The 19,355-nt window shown below is 51.8% G+C and overlaps 8 protein-coding genes across 8 annotated transcripts; 4 read left to right on the top strand and 4 right to left on the bottom strand.

The window, feature by feature from the left end:
• Positions 1 to 927: 927 nt before the first annotated feature.
• HO173_012370 (uncharacterized protein) lies at positions 928 to 2,225 on the top strand (the record flags this gene model as incomplete). Its single annotated transcript, XM_037314242.1, has 3 exons — positions 928 to 1,250; positions 1,310 to 2,040; positions 2,092 to 2,225. The coding sequence occupies 3 exons, from the start codon at positions 928 to 930 to the stop codon at positions 2,223 to 2,225; spliced, it is 1,188 nt and encodes a 395-aa protein (XP_037158854.1).
• Positions 2,226 to 3,028: 803 nt separating this feature from the next.
• Positions 3,029 to 3,610, bottom strand: HO173_012369 (uncharacterized protein; the record flags this gene model as incomplete). The annotated part of the gene is made up of 2 exons (XM_037314241.1): positions 3,029 to 3,330; positions 3,412 to 3,610. 2 exons carry the CDS (start codon positions 3,608 to 3,610, stop codon positions 3,029 to 3,031), a joined length of 501 nt encoding a protein of 166 aa, XP_037158853.1.
• A 973-nt stretch (positions 3,611 to 4,583) lies between these two features.
• Positions 4,584 to 5,519, top strand: HO173_012368 (uncharacterized protein; the record flags this gene model as incomplete). The annotated part of the gene is made up of 3 exons (XM_037314240.1): positions 4,584 to 4,759; positions 4,803 to 5,202; positions 5,298 to 5,519. The coding sequence occupies 3 exons, from the start codon at positions 4,584 to 4,586 to the stop codon at positions 5,517 to 5,519; spliced, it is 798 nt and encodes a 265-aa protein (XP_037158852.1).
• Positions 5,520 to 6,037: 518 nt separating this feature from the next.
• On the top strand, positions 6,038 to 7,021 carry HO173_012367 (uncharacterized protein; the record flags this gene model as incomplete). The annotated part of the gene is made up of 1 exon (XM_037314239.1): positions 6,038 to 7,021. One exon carries the CDS (start codon positions 6,038 to 6,040, stop codon positions 7,019 to 7,021), a length of 984 nt encoding a protein of 327 aa, XP_037158851.1.
• A 1,050-nt stretch (positions 7,022 to 8,071) lies between these two features.
• Positions 8,072 to 9,313, bottom strand: HO173_012366 (uncharacterized protein; the record flags this gene model as incomplete). Its single annotated transcript, XM_037314238.1, has 1 exon — positions 8,072 to 9,313. The coding sequence occupies one exon, from the start codon at positions 9,311 to 9,313 to the stop codon at positions 8,072 to 8,074; it is 1,242 nt and encodes a 413-aa protein (XP_037158850.1).
• A 2,117-nt stretch (positions 9,314 to 11,430) lies between these two features.
• Positions 11,431 to 13,831, top strand: HO173_012365 (uncharacterized protein; the record flags this gene model as incomplete). Its single annotated transcript, XM_037314237.1, has 3 exons — positions 11,431 to 12,180; positions 12,266 to 13,533; positions 13,585 to 13,831. 3 exons carry the CDS (start codon positions 11,431 to 11,433, stop codon positions 13,829 to 13,831), a joined length of 2,265 nt encoding a protein of 754 aa, XP_037158849.1.
• A 519-nt stretch (positions 13,832 to 14,350) lies between these two features.
• HO173_012364 (uncharacterized protein) lies at positions 14,351 to 15,806 on the bottom strand (the record flags this gene model as incomplete). The annotated part of the gene is made up of 3 exons (XM_037314236.1): positions 14,351 to 14,572; positions 14,746 to 14,849; positions 15,737 to 15,806. The coding sequence occupies 3 exons, from the start codon at positions 15,804 to 15,806 to the stop codon at positions 14,351 to 14,353; spliced, it is 396 nt and encodes a 131-aa protein (XP_037158848.1).
• A 186-nt stretch (positions 15,807 to 15,992) lies between these two features.
• On the bottom strand, positions 15,993 to 17,643 carry HO173_012363 (uncharacterized protein; the record flags this gene model as incomplete). Its single annotated transcript, XM_037314235.1, has 8 exons — positions 15,993 to 16,114; positions 16,180 to 16,288; positions 16,341 to 16,489; positions 16,546 to 16,740; positions 16,794 to 17,015; positions 17,236 to 17,312; positions 17,366 to 17,400; positions 17,452 to 17,643. The coding sequence occupies 8 exons, from the start codon at positions 17,641 to 17,643 to the stop codon at positions 15,993 to 15,995; spliced, it is 1,101 nt and encodes a 366-aa protein (XP_037158847.1).
• Between the last annotated feature and the right edge of the window lie 1,712 nt (positions 17,644 to 19,355).

The following is a 19,355-nucleotide window of genomic DNA, read 5'->3' as shown; positions in this document are numbered from 1 at the left end:
CGCGAATATGTAGGAGGATGATTTCGGAGGAGGAACGACGAGCTTGGCAGCTGGAGACTGGTAGTGGGCAAGATACAAGTCGAGATAAGAATATCAGCGGAGCGGTCCGCTGTTTTAAGTAGGCACATTCAAAGCCATTCAATCCTTGCCACCGGCGCAACCTTATCAGCTACTTTGCTACAGGCAGGACTCCTCCGAGGCCTCCTCGCATTATTCATGCCTTTTATTCCCTTAATTTTCAATCTCCACCAATGAGAGAGACATGGTCAGTGGCTTTTTTTCGTGGAAGACGTCAAAAAGCTTCTCTGCAGCAGCCACAATGGGCTCTTCTACCTTCGCCACTACAATCCTTCGCTCTTTCCTCCTCTTGCTCACCCAAGCTTTCCTCCTGTTCGCCGAGTGTTTCCCCAGCTTCCAAACTCGGCAAGTTCTTGCCCCTCCGTGATAAGTGCGATATCATCTTGTCTTGTACATCATATGATTGGTATGTCTCTGTCCTTAATCACATGCTTCTAATTCTCAAGCTCGCCATCAACATCCTACCGTCGACATGCTCAGCTGGCAATGACCTGCCCCTTTCCCTAACCGAGCTGCTTTTGACCTTCTCTTCGCGGACCAATACCGCGGCGATATGAGGCCAAACTCAACGGTGATCGACCACGGTTCCGTGAAGCGCTACATAACAAACTTCAATTGGCTACTTCATCTGCAGGAACATTCGGCATCATTTCATCAAGGTTGCCTTCAGGTGGTAAATAGACGCCTTAGCGTTTTTTTGCTCCCCAAGTGATGATCATAAACTGTCTATAAAGAGTCTTTCAATTCCCCTTGCGAAATGCCCCATTCACCAGTCTTCAACTCACGGCTTTCAATTCCACCTTTACAATACATCTGTCCCAGTCTAAAGACCAGTCCTTCACATACATCATGAGCTTCATCAGAGTCTTTGGCGCGGCTTCGGCCCTCATCTCTCTTATTTCTGCTGTCCCGGTTGAGCTCGAGAAGCGCGGTGCGGCTTTCAGGCTCGATCAGACGGTACAAAAGCCATTCATCCTGTCTGGTCCATCTGCCTTGGCCAAAACCTACGCCAAATACGGCAAGGCGGTACCCGCTGTCATCGCCGCCGCCGCTGCAAACAATGATGGTACTGTGACCGCCAGTCCGGAGGAATACGACGCTGAGTATCTATGTCCTGTGACTATTGGTGGAACGACTTTGAACCTGGACTTTGACACGGGGTCATCTGACTTGTAAGCGGCATTCATAAGTACCCGTAGCCCACAAACTTGCAAATACTGAATTCCAGAAGATGGGTGTTCTCAACCGAGCTTCCCACAAACGAGCAGAGTGGCCACACTCTCTACAATCCTTCGAAATCCGGAAAATTAGACAGTGGAGAGACGTGGAGCATTTCTTATGGCGATGGAAGCAGCGCATCAGGCAACGTCTACATCGATAAAGTCGTGGTTGGTGGTACCACCGTGACCAGCCAGGCTGTCGAGGCAGCGGAAACAATCAGCGCAGAGTTCCAGTCCGATGCCGCAAGCGACGGGCTACTTGGCCTTGCATTCGATAGCATCAATACAGCGAGCCCAAACCAGGTGGCGACATTCTTCGAAAACGCCATACCCACTCTTGCTTCTCCTCTCTTCACTGCAAATCTGAAGAAAGGTAACCCGGGCAATTACAACTTTGGCTACATTGATTCCTCCGAACACACGGGCAGCATCACTTACGTCCCTGTAAACACCGCCAATGGATTCTGGGAATTCACCGGAAACGGCTATGCTGTCGGCTCTGGAACGTTCGTCTCGTCGTCGATTGACGCCATCGCCGACACCGGTACCACGCTTCTGTATCTCCCAGCCGCAGCTGTCAAGGCCTACTACGCCAAGGTCTCCGGTGCCACCAACAGTGCATCCCAAGGAGGTTATATCTTCCCGTGCTCTGCTACTCTACCAAGCATTACGCTTGGCATCGGAAGCTACAGAGCCGTTGTTCCAGGAACTTACATCAACTATGCCCCAGCAACTGGCAGCCGTAAGTTCTCACCCTGCCTCTGTTATTGGACACATACTAACAAACTTACAGAGTGCTTCGGTGGTATTCAATCAAATGCCGGCATTGGCTTCTCCATCTACGGTGACATCTTCCTCAAGTCGCAGTTCGTAGTGTTCAACGGTGCCAGCACGCCCGAAATCGGATTCGCCGCCAAGTCAACTTGAGCAGGTGGCTGGGCGAACTAAGGGAGTGAATACATGATTTCTGCATATTTCCTTATCTTCTCCAAACGTCTGATAGGTCAGCCTACTGCATTGTATCTTTGGAATCATTCTGCATAATCTCGCTGGCAAATTCGAGTCATGTGGTGTACGAGCATATGAAGTTTTGAGCATTTGATTCGCACGTACTCGTATATAAGACGCATAGCACAAATAAGCATATACCAATCATCACCAACCCTGCGTATTGAAGTCGTCGAACTAAGCTCAGCACCTGCCGCATCGAGCCTTTTCAATGCCGAAGGTTTCCTGCACGCCATCCGGGCACCATCGGGTGATCCCTGAACGCTTATCATTGAATTCCAGCGAGTCCCATCCGAACTTGCTCGTGTGCTTTCTGGTCGAAGACGGCAATGATCCGCCGGGCTTTGCGCAACGTCCCGGACGCCCAGCCTCTAGACCCGCAGCTCTCATTGTTGTGATGACATTGAACATGCTTCCGAAAGGCTGCCCCCGTGGGGTTTGCCTGCCCGAACTTTCGACATTGGCATTCACGGGGGGAAAAGCTAAAAGGAAAAGCCACAAAAGCCGCTTCTCCAGACCCGAACCTTTTTTTTCAATCTCGGCGACTTTTAGCCAGAGGGAAGCCGACACAATACTTTCCGGCCCATCGACGAATCGAGCAACCGACAGAAAGGATCCAGTCCCTCGAGCTCACTGCCGAATCTTATGGGCAATGATCCCTTTAGAACGCCTGCCCATGCTCTACACTGTACGGAGCCCACCGACCTCCTCTTTCCGACACCTCACGGCTTGACCTCCGCCGTCTTCACTTTCGGCGCCGTCTCATAAGCATTCGCACCCTTCCTCTTCACCCTCCCCGTCGCACTTTCCCCTCGTCCCCCATCACCGTGATCATGCCCACAGCCCTCGCCCGGCTCACCGTGCCGATGCCTCTGCTTCTTCGCTTTGCCCTTCCCGCCCATGCGCGCCCGGCCATCGTTGTTCCCGCTGTCGTCGCCCGCGGAGTCGCTGTCCGAAGAGGAGCCGGAGGAGGACTCGGAAGAGGATTCGCCGACGGGGCGGGGCGCGTGGTAGATGCAGCAGACTAGAATCGTCGTGCCATGTCAGTCAGTCAGTTATGGCCTCGTAGTAGGAGAAAGGGGCCACCGGGCGTAGATGCACGAACCTTTCGATGTCTTCCGCCCCAGTCCCTCATTGTCGACGACGTCTTCAGCCCATTGTATCCGCCTCCGGTTCTGCGGTGAGGGAGCTGTAGCACGCAGGCGGAGAACGGGGTTTGATGTTAGGGTTTGCGTAGCTGTGGCCGCTGTAGTGGTGGTGGAATGGGTGCGGGATGAGGTTTGTTGATGCATGGGAGGGGCCATTGTGTGGAGAGAGTGTGACGACAGCTTCGATAGGGGAGCCTAGGCTTCGAGGGGTAACGGAGGAGCTGGATATGGCGGATATAGGTCAAGAGATTGCTAGATAGATTTGATTCGAGGAAGTGTAGAGAGATGAGATGGGGATTCTTTGTCGGCAGCATGTAATATGTTAAGCAAGCATTTCTGAGTTAAATCTAAAAGATTGATCTATTGAGGACTATTGATAGATTGAGGACCCCACATTCACTTCCACGCGGGTGACAGAGATACCTGCACACCTGGAAATTTGATAATTTGATGATGATTTCACAAGGAAAACCCTAGCAGAAAGGTTTTGCGTTGTGATTCAAAGATTTCGATAACACTAATATACCGTTGCGCAAAATTGAATTCATAAAGAGGGTATTCGTTGAGTTATTCCAGCTGACAAGGTGAAGGGATTTCTTGATGTGCACAGGTATTTCCGTCACCCGCGTGACTTCAGAGGGGGACCTGTCCATAGTTTATGATGTTGGACAGGTCTGCCCCTACACCGACACATCCCGGATTGCCTGTCCACAAAATGTACTGATGAAGAGGCTAGGCGCAAGCATCACGGAAATATCAAGCACCAGACCAGAGGTCTCATCTCCCTATGTGACCACTCTCACAAGACCTCGGTTTGCAGGGTACTACACCAGGTTCTAATCCAATTTCATTACCCGATCTAGTGTTCGAGCTCTGGGTCAGGGTTGATCGATACGCTCTCTATCTGGGCCCAGCTTCTAGCTATAGCGTGTACTTTCGTGATTTGAAGTCCGATGCTCCAGCTCAACGTCTCACTCCAACTCTTAGCTGTTCGTCGTCTGTTTGTTTGTGGTTCTTCATAAGATGCTCAATGATTGAAGTCGGACGTTGCAGCTCAAGTTCTCGCTCCACCCCGCAACGCTCTTCGTACCGAGGTGTACATTCAGCACTTCTAAGGCGCCTGACCACCATGCCTCGTCAGCATAGACCAGCTTTCGAGGTAGCTGTGAGTGCCAGCTCTCTTTTCAAAATCCCGTCGGAGGTCCGCATCATGATCTACAAACTGCTGCTCATTCAGAAGGAGGGCGTGTTCATTCCCAGCGACAGATTCGCGCGCAGAAACTATGGAAGAACAAGTTTCATACCGTACGAATGCCTGTTTTGCGGGCTCGTTTTTCTGAGTAACCAGGGCTGTGTGCAGCATGTCGCAAAGCATCACCGGCGCGCAAACCCAGTCTATCAAGAACCGGTACGGCCTCTTCTCCCGGAGCTGTCAACATGACTTCTTCAGACTTGTCGTCTTATCCGACTTGAAGCCAGCCCTATTCTCTATTCTAGAAACAGTTTCCATTTCTCTGATCCCGCTACTGCGAGCAGCTTCCGCTGGGGCACTGATTGCGCACAAGCTGGGCAATCCAGGAGATCGGGATCAAATTTGCCCGCCAACATCACAAACAGGTCGCTTCATGGGTGACATACCTCACGAAACAGAGACTCAGTCTCGGTCAAGACTTCCCTTATCTCAGGCGTATGACAATCGATCTCCATTTGCGCCTTGGGGCAGAGGAGGCGAATCTTCTACGCTCGATGTCTGAAGCTTTCAGAAGGAGGTCCCAAGGACTGGACTGGGTGCTTGTCTTGAAGTTGAGTCATGAAAAGGTGCTTGACTGCTTCGAACCATTAGTGGACAGAGGATGACTCTAAGAATGGCAAAAAGGAGGTGCGAAGGCATGCCTGGGCAAATGAGACAGGAGGTCTTTGGAAAAATGGCTTACTTAGGTGGGGATTTCCGGGTGAAGCAGTGCCTCACAAGTACAGAGTGATTGGGGATCAACCGCAGCAACAAGTATCAAGCAAACGGAGCGACGAGGAGGGCTCTACGCAGCTGACAACCCCTGCCTCGTGATTTGCAGTAAAGCAGACACTCTACAGGTTAGCGTTGTATGTTGCTCGAAGACCAACAATTCGATATTGCATACGAAGAATCGATTTGCAGCTTGCGACAAATCCTCATACAAGTAACTGGGGCGTCACTGAGACTGAAGTACGCTCCGCAATGTCCTTTCCGTAAGATGTCAGAACCCCTCACTTTTGGCTACTGACCGTTGGCACCCCATCTTGTGGAAATTATGCCATCATTGTGTTGCTAATTACATCAATTAGCTGTTGCCAGACTATATAAAACAACTTACAAGATATTCTCTCCTTACTGAAGGTTTTCCTCCGTTGGTCAGCACTGTTCAATCACTTCCGGTTGATGGTACATGACTCTTCTATTTAACGTCGCCGGTCCTTGACAGAAAGTACAAGCTCTATCGTGTTCAGGAGCTGTAGCTTGTTTTCTGCGTTGCTGTGTACTAGATTGCCTTGATGAACGAAACAAAGCCCGTCTGAGAAGAGCATTTCTCATTTCTTCCAGAAGCTATGGCACCCAGCAAAAGACCTTCACTTGAGATGGCCGTGACCTCAAGTACACTCTTTGGTCTTCCTCTCGAGATCCGCACTATGATATACACACAACTGTTGCACAGCACAGCAGAGATCCTAATACCCAGCAACCAGTTCAAGCGGCAAAGGAACTGCAAAGGAGTTGGCATTTACAAGCACTGCGCATTCTGTGGACGATCCTTCGGACGAATCGAAAGCTACATGTGCCATCAGTACTTAGGATGCGGGCAGTCACCAAACCTCACAAGATGGCCGAAAGGTCCTGAGCAAGCCCCAAGTCTTTGGCCTGCACTTCTCAGGACGTGTCGTTTTATTCACCGTGAAGCTGCACCAGTGCTCTACCGGTCCAATACTTTCTCTTTCGAAGATGCAGCTACGCCAAACTTCTTTCGCTGGTCTACAGATCAAGCTCAAGCTCCCTTTATCGAGAGGGTCCACGTTCTCATGCCGTTCACGAGGCATAGGATACCGAGGAAAAGAGAAACATACCACTGCAGAAATCCTTGGTGGCAATACTGCATGGGAAACCCATTCAGCCTGGCAACTGACTTCCCTCATCTCAAGGGAATCACCATCACTTTGGGCCGAGGACTGGCTGTGGCTAGTTCACAGGATGTTAGGACAAACTTCGAACTGTTCGCCAAACATGTGTACAGGCTCAATTGGCTCCAAGTGATCGGACTGAACGATCCAACACTGCTTAAGTATCTCTACTCGGTTGTCGAAAGGGCAGATGAGGACCATGGTCGCAAAGGCATGCAGACGGAGATCACAGAGTACGAAGAGTGCATTGGCTGGAAGAATGCAATCATCTGGTGGGGCTTGCCAGGAGAAGAGGCCCCATGCAAGCCTACGCCGTATGCTGGAGATCGACGGGTCAGAAACCGTCTGTTTCGCATTGTAGATGGGAATGTGGTGTCATACGCTGCCGGCCACTCTTTCTTGGATCCTGGTGAATGAAGAAGATCTCTAGGTAAGGGTCTCCACCCCATGAGAGACGCGAATTCCGGTCTCCAAGGGGACTCTATCGCATAAATCCATAGACAGCCGCGGTACACATGAAACGTCTCACTGACACAGGTCGAGGCTTGAAGTTTTCCTTCCCAGGCTTGCGCCCACCGCTCTCTCCAGAAAATCTGCCCCCAAGAACTTTCCAGTCAAGTCATTCACGTCCTCAATTCAGCTACCTCGAGCCCCTACCAGTTCACCACAGTTTCCAATCCCTACCTGCAGTGCCTTCTTACAATGTCTCCTCGCCCAGTCTAGACCACGTTCCTCTCAGTCTGGAGTGGCGGGGAGGGTGTGAAAACGGTGAGGGTGCAAGGAAGAAACGGCTGGTGGAGATGATCTGTCTGTATGGTGGTGTTGCGTGTAGAAGAGATGTATTTCCTACGGCGAAAAACTCGCCGCACTTTTGCCATCCTGAGCCAATGTCACGAGTGCTTGGACTTCGATACCGTTTGGGTGTTGTAGACAGCGACGGGTTGACAACGAAGCACGAGTAAAGCGACGACGAAGAAACAAACATCTCCCCTGCACCCCGCCCACTCAAACCTAAGACCCCTCATCCGCTCAATCTCCCTACTCGAACGTCCAACTCGCCGCTCGAGTATCATGTCCCAGCTCACGCAAATCTTCTGGTTCCAGGGATGAAGTTCACAGCGAGTCGCATAGCTCTGATGCAATTCGGTTTCCGTAGTCCATTCTCTGCCGGGTCTCGGCCGCTTCTCTATCGTACATTGAATAGACATCATGCACGTCGGAACACGAACGTTCTCAGACTGCAGGTCTGTAAAGTCACCAACGTATATCACACCATGTCGTCCCTAAACTCACGACAACCCGTCATCCTCGCACCCCCCGATGCCGTCTGGGTGTCATTGATCCCGTCGTCGAGCGTTTGGACGACATGTCGAACAAGCCATGATCTGCAATCTCATCTGCGAGGTCTCCGACCGCAAACCCTAACCTCGAAGCTCTCATTCCGTATGGAACTGTCTGTTTCCCTTATCAACCCAAATCGGCCGTGAACCGGATCCGATCAGCATACGGCGCGTATCTCACATACCTATACACCACCTGCCTCAACTCGAGCGGCAGTCGAAAAAAGGGCATCGGATTCTCCCTCTCCTCCATGATCGCCTCGATGGTCAGCGCGACATCGCAGACGGGTTCGAAAACGATGGGTCCGTGCCTGCACCAGTCGCTCGGTGTCCGATGCGTCCGCGAAAGCTCCGCCTCCGTGCCGTAATCCCACGCCGCGAAGCCTTGAGGGTTCGTCCTGAGGATGTAGGGCTCGTTGTGGATGTATGAAGGCCTGAGGCGCTGGTTCAGATCCTCGGCGCCGAGATGGAAGTGGTAGGTGTAGGTGGTGCCGTGATTGAATTCGAGGAGCCCGTTCGCGGGGCGGAAGTCTTCCGCGGGTCGGAGGGTTTGCTCGGGAGGATGTTTGGCGTTGAGCAAACATTCCCGCCCGTCGCTCTCGCGGGTGATTCTGAACATGTCATACGAGCCCCATTTCTCCCACCTGTGAGCCGGGTCCTGAGGCCACATGTCCGCAAAAGCGTCGAGTTGGACGTTCACGGTCACGGCTCTTCGCTCGAGCGACGTCACGAGCATGACGACGTGGAAGGCCGGGATGCCGGAGGTGTGACAGATCGACGAAGGGGCGGTGACGGACATTGTGAACCGGGGCTTTCGAGCGCCGGCGACGACCGTGAATGGAATTTCCCGCGGATCCCACGACGGCTCGATCTCGGCTTCCTGCCTCTCGTGCGTTTCCGGGTCTTCGTCCCCGATATCGCACAGGATCCCCATCGGCTGGCCCGAAAAGCCAACGCGATACATTCTTCCGGGAATCAGGTGGCGGCCGAGCGATTCCAAGAGCTCGGGGCTGATTCTCCTGAAGCCGTACGTGAACTCTGCAAACCCTGGCAGTACTGACATGAGTTCGTAGTACGAGCCCTTTCGGCTCTCCCCGAAATAGTTGAGGGGGATCTTGCTTCCACTCTCATCGGTGATGGTCAACGCTCCGCATCTCAAGCCTCGGCCCAAGTCGAGGGACTCGTCCTCCTTGCCGTCGCGATCGTTGTTCCGTTCGAGTTCGGCGTGGAAGGGGAAGCAATGTGTGATCTCGTCAGCTCCTTCGTTGCGGAGAGTCAGCTGAGGCTTTCCCACGAAGCCTTCGCGGAGATCTAGCACAACGTCTGAGTGCGAGCTCAAAGCAAGGTGGAGCTTCTCAGGCCTCGACATGCTGGCAGGACGGTGCGCTGCGCCAAGCTCGACTTTGGCCAACAAAGCGGTGAGAAGGCTTCGGTGAACAAAACAAGAGCCTAGGATCTAGGCGGATGTTTGACAGGTGTCGTGCAGCAGAGGCAGCCTGGTAGTGCTGAAATGAACGAGCTAGTGTCGAAGCAGACCTAATAGCCGCGAGCTTCACGTTTCCCGTGACTGCGTTCTTTATGTATATATTTTAGCCGCGGGCGTCACTGTCTCTAATAAGTGAAAGTGTTAATGTAGTACATGACGTTAGTATTTACCCCAATCGCACCTAACATACTACGTACTTCACAATGAAAGACGTGTTTCGGAAACGAGAAACTAGTCAGGGCATGGTTTCGGAACATCTTGGGTAATTGAGGAAGAAGATTGTAGAGCGAACGGCCATCTCATACCACCTTGTAGAGTTGTTCCTCTGGCTGCGCCGAGATGGCCACGGCAAGGTCTGCTATTGATACGAATGTACCGTAGGTTCGTCGTGGTGTGCAGAGAACGGATAGTGATTTGCTGCAAACCATTAGTCAAATATCAAAGAAGTCAACGGGCCCTGTGCCAAGATGCTTCATTGGCATTGCGCGGGTATTTGAGCACATTGTTCTTCATTATAGTCAAAGGAATTAGAGAATCGGGTCCTGGTTCCGGTGGTTTAGTATCAAAACCAGCGAAAAGCCCCAGTCTGTCCAAGCCTTGTGTATCAGTACTTTCACTGCCAATGCTGAAAGGAAGTCAGTCATCTCGACTTTGCAGCATTCCAATGGCAGCGATGAGTTAAAGAAGACGGTTACGCCAAAAAAATTCCGAGACGCAAAGAGACTTGATCGACTTTCGACGCCCCGGCAGCTGGGTACACATATCCATTGATTACTTCACTGCGGCAGAGTAGTAGTAGCAGCAGCAGAATTCGGCTGGCCAGCCTTCCATCTTCACTCCACTCCTCCCTACTCTCAAGCACGTGGGCATCTTAATTGTCATGTTCATTCGGATCACTGCAAAAGATTTATAATGGCCGTGACTGGGGAAACCCTCCTTGCTCTGAAAATAGAAAGTGGCCGTACACCCAGGGGTTCGGTTGTCAGCATTATGCAGCCACGAGATAGCAGGTCATGCAGGTTTCACGTAACTATTACCGCTTCGGTGAAAAAGATGTGTTTTGAGGAAGCACAGCCTGAATCCTTCCTCGCATCTGTGTGCATTGAAGCGTAGTAGTAGAATTGCGGTGAAGAGCGGAATGCTGAATGATGATTGGGTGAAGGCGGACGGGTGAAGCCGCAAATAAGGAAGCCGAGCAGTTACGAAAAGTTGGAGAAGAGAAAGCCGCCGTTGCTCGCGCTCGTCATCCCTCCTCTGCCGGTCCCTGACTTTAGCGCCGAGCGACATCTTCCTTTGGCTTAGCCTGTTACTTAACCTTCAGCTGCGCTTTTTCTTGCGATCGCGACCTTTTGTCCCCATTTACCTACCGTACCTCAGTCTATTTTATCAGGTGCACCAATATCACGTACGGTAATTCTGTAGACCAGTTTATCTGCTCAATCATTGGTTCTCGATGCCGATCCTTGCCGGGTAAGATTTACGAGTCGGGGTGAGGTTGAAATTGGATGTCGATTGAAGGAAAAAGATGCCTGTCAATGGTAAGATTGCGACCAACTTTAGCCCGCATTAGCCCGTATTAGCCCGCGTCTAGTCAATGCTTCTCCTCCCCTGAGCCAAGCCCCATCTTTCTTTGTAAAGTACCTTTCTTTACTCTTTCAACATCCACAACCACACGGGCATCAAGCAATTGCCCAACCACGGTCACTTTGCTGGCCATCCCTTCCTTTTCATCACTCATATCATCATATCATATACACTCTCCTTCATCCTCACTCTTTAATACTCACCCCGAGTCGTTCTTTCCCATTCATTCATTCATTCATTCATTGGTTCTTTCTACATACACGCTTGTCAATTGAGAAATTTCAAACAAAGCACAAAGCGCGTACTTTTAATACCTCATCCGGCATTTACTCTCTACAACAAAATGCAGTGAACAACCTACCAGTCCGAAGCTACTCTTGGCGTCACTCTCCACGAATCAACTCGTTCATTCTATTATGCCTCGACAATCGCATCGCAGCCGTCTCGGCCTCCACCTCGGCAAGAGACTTCCCACTGCCATTGCTTTGCCGGAACCTGCCTCCATCAAGAACCTCGTCGACAAGCCTCTCTCGGGACTCTCAGCATACTTCAAACGCGATGATTGCAGCGGCTCCAATAGCTCCAGTCCTGGCTGCCAGAAACCAACCGACAGCAGCAATGTCACTCTACCCGTCGTCCTCGCCGTTGTAATCCCTATTGCAGTGGCTATTCTCATCTTCATCTACCTTCATCGGAAACATGTCAAAAAGCTGCGCCGCGAAGACGCCAACGACCCACATAGATCTCTGGACTTCGGCTGGGACCCAGCTAGCGTTGCGCGTGCCAATACCAAGAAAGGCAAGAAGAACAAACCCGAAATGGTCGCCACGGATCCCGGTGCAGAGAAAGCCTTACGCCGTGAGCGTGGCATGTCAATGGATGTGGACATCAGCAGCCCGTACTTGTTGCCCCCTGGTCTCGGCGGCTCCCGCGAGTCATTGCATTCTATGTCACGTACCATGCACAGCCAAGACGATCGGTACAGGCCTGCGACCACTTACATCCCGGGCGACACTACCTCGGTTCATTCCTCCAGGACTGGACGGAAAGGTGCCGACGACTCATCAAGTTATGCTGGTTCCGGCTCAACCAGGCGTGGCCCTGGCGATGACATGAAGAAGGACCTTCTCGGAAATGCCCAAAGGATGTCGAGGTCCATGCCACCCGTCAGTCGATCTCCGGCTCCCCAAATCCAGGTGCCAGAAGCAGCAAAGCAACCCCCCTCGCAAAGCATCACCTTCGGGGCCTCAGAGCGCAGGCGTTGTCCCTAAATTCCCCCTGCTCGATACTCCCCGAGATTCGTACATAGATAAAAATGGTGCGGATCTTCGGAAGAGCAACAATTATCTCGGTGCTTTCATCCATAGCAGAGACCCCTCCACGGATGTCCTTACCCGAGACTTTGCATCTCCAAAAAGTGAATATGCGACTCCCAATGAATTCCCTTCGACTCCCTCGTCCACGATCCAGCAGATTGCTCCTTCTACTTCACTCCAACAGCCTGGCCCCTCCTCGATTTTGCAGAAGACTTCTAGTCGAAAGAGCCCTCCGCCAAACGTCAGTACAGAACCTCCCACGTCACGGTCGTCGCCACCAAATATCACAGAGATTCCCTCCACAAGAAGCTCCCTGTCGAGACCACCAAGAAAGCAATCTCTGCGTTCCTCTACAGAGCGAGGTCATTACGAGAACTTTCTGGACGATGCAAGCGATTATGGTGACGGCTCTCAAGTGGTGCCCCCATCGCTGCGCAGTTCGCAGGCCTCGCAGCACGAATTAAACCGTCAATCGAGTCAAGCTTATATGCCTCCTATCCATGAACACAGTCTTGGCGTCGAAGAAGGACACCGTCCGGGCTTCGATCCCCGCAGATCATCCATGGGCTTTCGACCTCTCCCACCGGATGATCCCACAGATAACCCTGAACAACGGGCGAACCGAATCAGATCTTTCTACAAGGAATACTTCGATGATTCCCGACCAGGGCCAAAGCGCGCTGCGGGAGACTACTATGAGGACTATGACCAACAGTATCTTGGCGATGGAGCTATCTTCGATCCGGTGTCTGGCCGAGCTCAACCTCTGTATGCCGCACCAAATGATCAACCTCGCGGTCGACCGTATGCCGAGCCATATGGTCGACGAGCGATGACACCGCCACCACGTGCACCGCCAGGGTACGGACGCCGACATGCTGCTACAATGTCTGGTAGCGGTAAAACGATGCCTCCAAGGTCCCGAGCTCATTCGTCTCACTCTGGTCGCTTCGGGCCCTCTGGCCGTGGCACTCCACAGAAACAGATTCCCCCACCACAGCCGTTGAACGTTCTCCCGTCTCCTCATCTTCTGAAAGAAGACACCTTTCTACCAATGGACTTTGCACCTCCCACTACCGCTAGAGAGCGTCAAGCTGGTCGTTCAGGAAGCCCGCGTGGAGGATTGAGGCCATACTCGCCAATCGTTCCAGCCCACATGCCCCTCGTCTCCTCATTCGATGACCTCGCCCCAATGCCTAGCCCGTAAGTTCCCCATTCCTCGGTCATAAAGCATCACACTAACGCAGACTGTAGTCATCTTCTCCGCAATTCTGGCACCTTCACCGCGCTCGACTTCGCCCCACCTCCTCGCTTTAGGAACAACGAGACCGCCTCCGACTCCGGCTCCATCCGCAGCAACCATAGCGGTGTATCGGCACGGACAAACCAGAGCATACGCGCTGGTGCATATCGTGTCAGTCGCATACCAAAGGAGTTTGTGGGTACGAAAGAGGATCTCAACGAAGCTCTGAAGCCGCAATGGAACATGCATGCATCATAGAACCTTTTTTTTTTTGCATTTGCATTCGCTCCGGCACGATCGCATGGCATCTCGTCAGAGTTGTCGCGCACCCTGATCGAGCGGTGGGACCATAATGAAGAGACGTACATGGTTTTGTACAGCATGTTGGTATTTACAGTGTTTCGACAAAAGATATAGAGCTAGGGGGATGATCCGAGGACTTCATCGGAAATATTGGATGGAGAGGTCGACTTCACTTCTCATGTAATCATACTTGAGAGATAATGGTTCGATAGCAGATCGATAGCGAGACCGCTATAATTAATCTCCATGCCTGATGCTGCCCCGCAACCGTGTACTATGACAACAAGCAACACCTCTTCGAACCCTTTTCTCTCGTCCCGAACTTCACGCACCTGGTACTCATCGCAACAGCCCGGTCCCTCTTCCAGCACCACCATCTCTTCTCCACCTCTCCCCCCACCCTCTCCCCCTCACATGAAATCATCCTCGTCGAACCCCTCCTCGTTGCTCCTGCCCCCCTCGGCCATGAGATCCTCATACCCCCCTCTCCCGCCTCTCCTTCTCCTCCCTCCGCTCCCGCGCCACCCCGTCCGCCTCCTTCTGCCGCCTCTCGTTCTCCGCCCGCTTCGTCGCCCGCTGCCGCGCCAGGTGCGCCTCCTTGTCCGCGGGCAGGTCGTCGACGGGGCGCGCCCGGCGCGTCTTCTCCAGCCGGTTGATCGTCGGGTTGAGGCGGGTGGGGACGAGGGTTTTTTTGGTCTGTTGGGGGTTTGGTTAGCGGACCGCATCGGACTGGGGTGGGTTGCTGGGGTCGTGTTGTGTAGTGTGGTGTAGTGTAGTGTGGTGTAGGGCCGTGAAAGAGCGAGCGAGCGGGTGATGTGGGAAGGGGAAGAGAGGGATGGGGATGGATGTATACATGCGGAGAAACCTACCCTTTTCGGATCCCGAAACCCCACCTGCCCCGTCGCCATGCCGGCATTCTTGTGCAGGTTCGCCCACGGCGTGTAGACGATCGTGACGTTGTCTTTCTTATTGCCTACGCGCACGCCGGAAATCATACGGTCCCATCGTCAGCCCCGCGGTCTCTATACCTCATTTTTGCCTCTTCCCTCGCTTGTATACACGCGGGGGAATGGAAACGTGTGTGCGTGTGGGTGGGCACACCTTCGATGGAATTCGCCTTGGTCAACTGCGCGCACTCGTCCACCAGCTCCTTGGGCAAGGCGTCCCATGTCTGCTCGGGCGTGAGGCGCAGGTAGATGTGCGCGGAGGAGAGGTTGTCGGCGTGGAACTGTCGGCACGGATATTCTCGTTTTTAACATTGTCGTTCACGCTTCCTTTCCCTTTTGCCGTTCTTTCTCTTTTTCGTCTCTGTCGGTGTGGGGGGGCCAGGGGGGGGGGGGAGGGTGGAGGAGACGGACGTACCCTGTTGACAGTGGAGTGTTAGATTCAGGGTTGGGGAAGAGGATAGGGAGGGGGGAGGGAAGTCTGTCGTCACCAGATATCGCAGTCCCAGCCGAATTTGATCAGTTCTTCGTCTGCGGGTGGGCTGGGGTCAGCCTTGGGTGCGAGAGCGAGTGCGGGGGGGGGAAAGGGCGAACGGACTCTCGAATTTATCTTTGCCTACGTAGATGGTGGCTGGGGGGTCAATCACGTTGGAGGTGAAGTAGTAGACCATTTTCGTTGTCGGGGGATGGTTTGTGAGAAGATTGGGAGGGCGCTGGAGATGGGAGGTTTACATGATGTTTAAGGAAGAAAGTGGTGATTGGTGGCGGATTGGCTGGGATTCCTCGAAGGGCAGGTTAGGATTGGATCACATTCTTTGATCAATGCCAGTAGAGACTGCTCAATTCAGGATTTGATTTTTCTTTGGTTTGTATCAGTGCAAAAGGAGGTTCGTAACATTCAAGGCATCATACATACCGTGCCAGGGCTCAACGATTGGTTTCACAGATACTGTCCAAACCCTTTCAACGTATGGGACATTTTTCATAAGTGTGTATACAGTTCGATTAATTGATGTATCCTTTTTGCGCTTCTGGTATTACCCTCTTCAAAACGCCTCAGAAATGATGGGATCAACCCCCTGAGTCTCCGCCAAAATGGAGGGACACGCGCTGACCGTATGTGAAAATGCCCAAAAATCTAAGGTATGTACATGAACGGATTGATAGTGGATCTAGTCCACTGAATCGAGCAGCATCGGATCCGGTAGCTGATTAATCTTCTTCTTGATTAACTCGAAAGAGGAAAAAAAGACGATGTTCGTAACACAAGAGCGTGCCATTGCAAGGCCAAAACCTATTGAGAAAGAATCCATGCATTAGCACATACTAATTCAATGCTGATAGTGACTGGCAACTTGCCTCGATAAGATTTGCGATTGAACCACTCTAGCTTCGGGTATTTCACCGCAGTGTTTCTCTCAAGGCACTTGCGCTGGTATTCGGTTTTTACAGAGTCAAAAGGATAAGTCTGGCGAAAGGTCAGCTCTTCAGTGTTAACCTTGACCACCCTCAGAACTCACGCAGGTCACAGACGCCAAACCACAAAAACCGCCAGCCATAGCTACAGACAAAGGAGAGGTTGGAGAATTACTGCCTTGTAGCTTAACGAGCATCTGCTTAGTGCTTTCGTATGTCGAGAAGTAAATCGCTGATCCGATAGTATCTCTGACTAGAGAAATCCTGTGAGCCGAGGAAGCGTGATTTGTTGTCGTTTAATGGACTTACCGATATGGATTCGAAATCCAGCGTACAGTCCAGGAAAGCCGCGGAGCTTGAAAATATTCATTGCGGTCCTGATCGTTCCCTTCTGTTGGTAGCTTGATTTGATCGGGTCTTTGAGCGCATCGGACATGCTGGATTTATTGCCCTTCGCCATCATTTCGGACGTTTGCGCAGCGATCTTGGTGATCTCGAAAGGGGCTGGAAGTATTTTAGATCTCGAGGTGGCATGACGTGCCAAACCCAAGACTTACCAGCGTAAAACGAGATGATTGATCCAGCGGTAGCACCAGCGGCCGCAAAGCATGCTATTGTTGCTAACGTAGGGATGCTCCCAGGCCGATTAACGATGACCAACGGCTCGTCGCCTCCAGTGGCTTGCCCGATGAGGGCAGAGTACTTGTATTTTGCCTTTTGATACACGGAAAACGACAAGGTCCTCCCGAATGTAAAGCTGAAGAACGGGCCCAAACCGCCTATGAGACACATGCAACATTAGCCTCGATACTAAGAAGCTCCTAAGGAGATGGAATATTTGATCACGCGACCCCAGCTGGAAGGTAACAGAATACCAATGTCTTCAATGTCAAGACTGCGCTAGCAGTGCTCTAGAAGGCCAATCACAGGTACAGCGTAAATCAATTGCCTCAAAGGTTGGATGCTCCATCAGAACACAGTGAGAAGTTTTGGACTGACCACGATAGAAGCCCTTGATCCCCTCCGTCTTGTATCCATCTTTCATGCACTCTATAATAGTACGGTGGCGGCCGTATCTTCTGCCATGTTAGACTTGGCAATAAGTTGTGGTCATTGTGGATGCACGTACGCTTGCATGCGAGTCTTGACGCTGTCCAAGGGATACTAAACAGCGATTAGAATGATCGCAATTAACCTCGACACTAGGGAGCTTACAGAAACTGTTTGAGAGAGCATGATGCTCATCCCGGAGGCGATGCTTGTACGATAGTACTTCGCCCAGTGTTTGGTGAGTTCAGGGTTCGTAGCCAAAGCTGATGGAATCTTGGTCTTCGAAGCTTGGTCCGTAGCGTCCCTGGAGATTGCTTCATCGCCATTGTGGCGGTCTTGACGATCGGCCATATTCATTTGGTGCATAGGCCACAGCCTCTTGCGCTGTGTGTAGTGCCGAGGCCTGCTAGCAGTCGCAGATGGATGAAGAACCAAGGGTAATCCATCAGAGGCTGCTCAGATCATACCATAGGTGAACTTCTGCTATCTGCTCGGCGTTGAGCCCTACTTTTTCAGGCGACGGCAAGAAGTGCAGCGAACCGAAGGATGCGGGCGAGCTCAGGTGTGGATAGAAGCTCGTTCGTTACAGATGAGAGAATTGGGACCTGGGGCGGGGGTGTGCAGGTACAGGGCCAAGAGGAGTGGAGTGGAGATTGATGTATCATGAGACGTGGGACTGTAGGAGATGGTATATAGATAGCCTAACACCAAAAAAGCAGCGAAAAGGAGTAATATAAATGTATAAAGAAATGAGAGGCCTTTGTTGAAGAGCCAGAAGTGACCTTGTTATACTCTACTAGTTTTTAGGGTAGGAAGAGGTAAGGTACCTACTTTCTCGCGCCCGCAGTTAGCCAAGTCAAAAAAAAACCACGCTTGGAGAAGTTAGTGGCACCAGTTACGGTGTTTGCGGCTTTTATTCACAATGCACAAAATTTTATACGTAACCGTTTGTGCATGAAATTTTCTTGGCACAGTTACCTTATGCCTTCATGGCTTCGGATGAGGATAGGGATCAAGACTCCAAGAGTCTGCGACGTTGACAAGGCTAAAGTAAATGTGCTCAGTTGAAATTGTAAGTGCTCAGAACCCGGAGTCGTCTGACCCTCTGGATACTAGCAGCTTCAATGTGCCATTGAGAGATTTGGAGCCTCTCAGCGCTTCCTCATCAAGCAAGAATCAGCACAACACGCCAATGCGTGAGCTACCATACCCTGCTTCACAGCTGTCATACAAGCCGCTAGAAAGACCCTCCGACGCCGGGTGCTGATAAACAAGCATTTTAGTAACGCCGAGGCTCCGAGTAGAAAGAGGATCGCCTTCGCATTCTCTGAATCGATCTTAATAATAGTAATACAAAACTTGAGATCTTGCTTCGTAGAATATCAGCAGCAGCTACAGCCGGAAGCTACCTAACACTTTAGTCGATTAGCTTACTCATCAATCAAGCACAACGATATCGCTCGAGTCCTTTTCTTTGTCAGTCACAAGAGTCATCGTCACCGCCGGGCAGTCGAACATTTCCAGGACGCCCCAGCAATCACATGATTGGGGCGGCGCCTGCCTTCAGCGAGTCCATTCAACGGTCGATTTCTTGACTGTGATTGATGTCCCTGGACATTGGTTAGCTAAGTCCAATTTCATGTTCGAGCACTGTATCAAACCCAAGGTTCCATAGCTACCCATGAAGCATGTGGCGGTGCATGCTTTCCGAAAGTTGGCTCGATCTGGTTTGGCATGATGTTGGTTAGCTGATGATGTGACGATGCATTTTTGTTGGACAGACCAGACCGGTCGCTGTGGCATCCCATCAAGTTGTTGCATACGACTTGGCGAGTTGATCGAAGTGGGTCGAAGCTGGTTGGCGCTCACGAATGTTGCGCGGATACGCGTTTGTCAGAGGCCCCGTATCTTCGTGGAGAGTGTCTTTGGCTGTATCAAGTGCGTAAGAAGTTAACAGAGTTACTGCGTGACCAGCAGGTCCGTGGACATTATCCGTAGCCGTGGCAAAGAATAGGTCAACACCCACTTTGATGGGTTTTATGTCTGTAGGAATCAGCCGTAGCAGTGGA

Source organism: Letharia columbiana, assembly GCF_014066305.1.
Source record: "Letharia columbiana isolate WasteWater2 chromosome Unknown Sc0000079_s0, whole genome shotgun sequence".
Taxonomy (NCBI): Eukaryota; Fungi; Ascomycota; class Lecanoromycetes; order Lecanorales; family Parmeliaceae; genus Letharia; species Letharia columbiana.
Note: the sequence above shows the minus strand (reverse complement) of the source record. Positions and strands in the feature narration are given on the sequence as shown.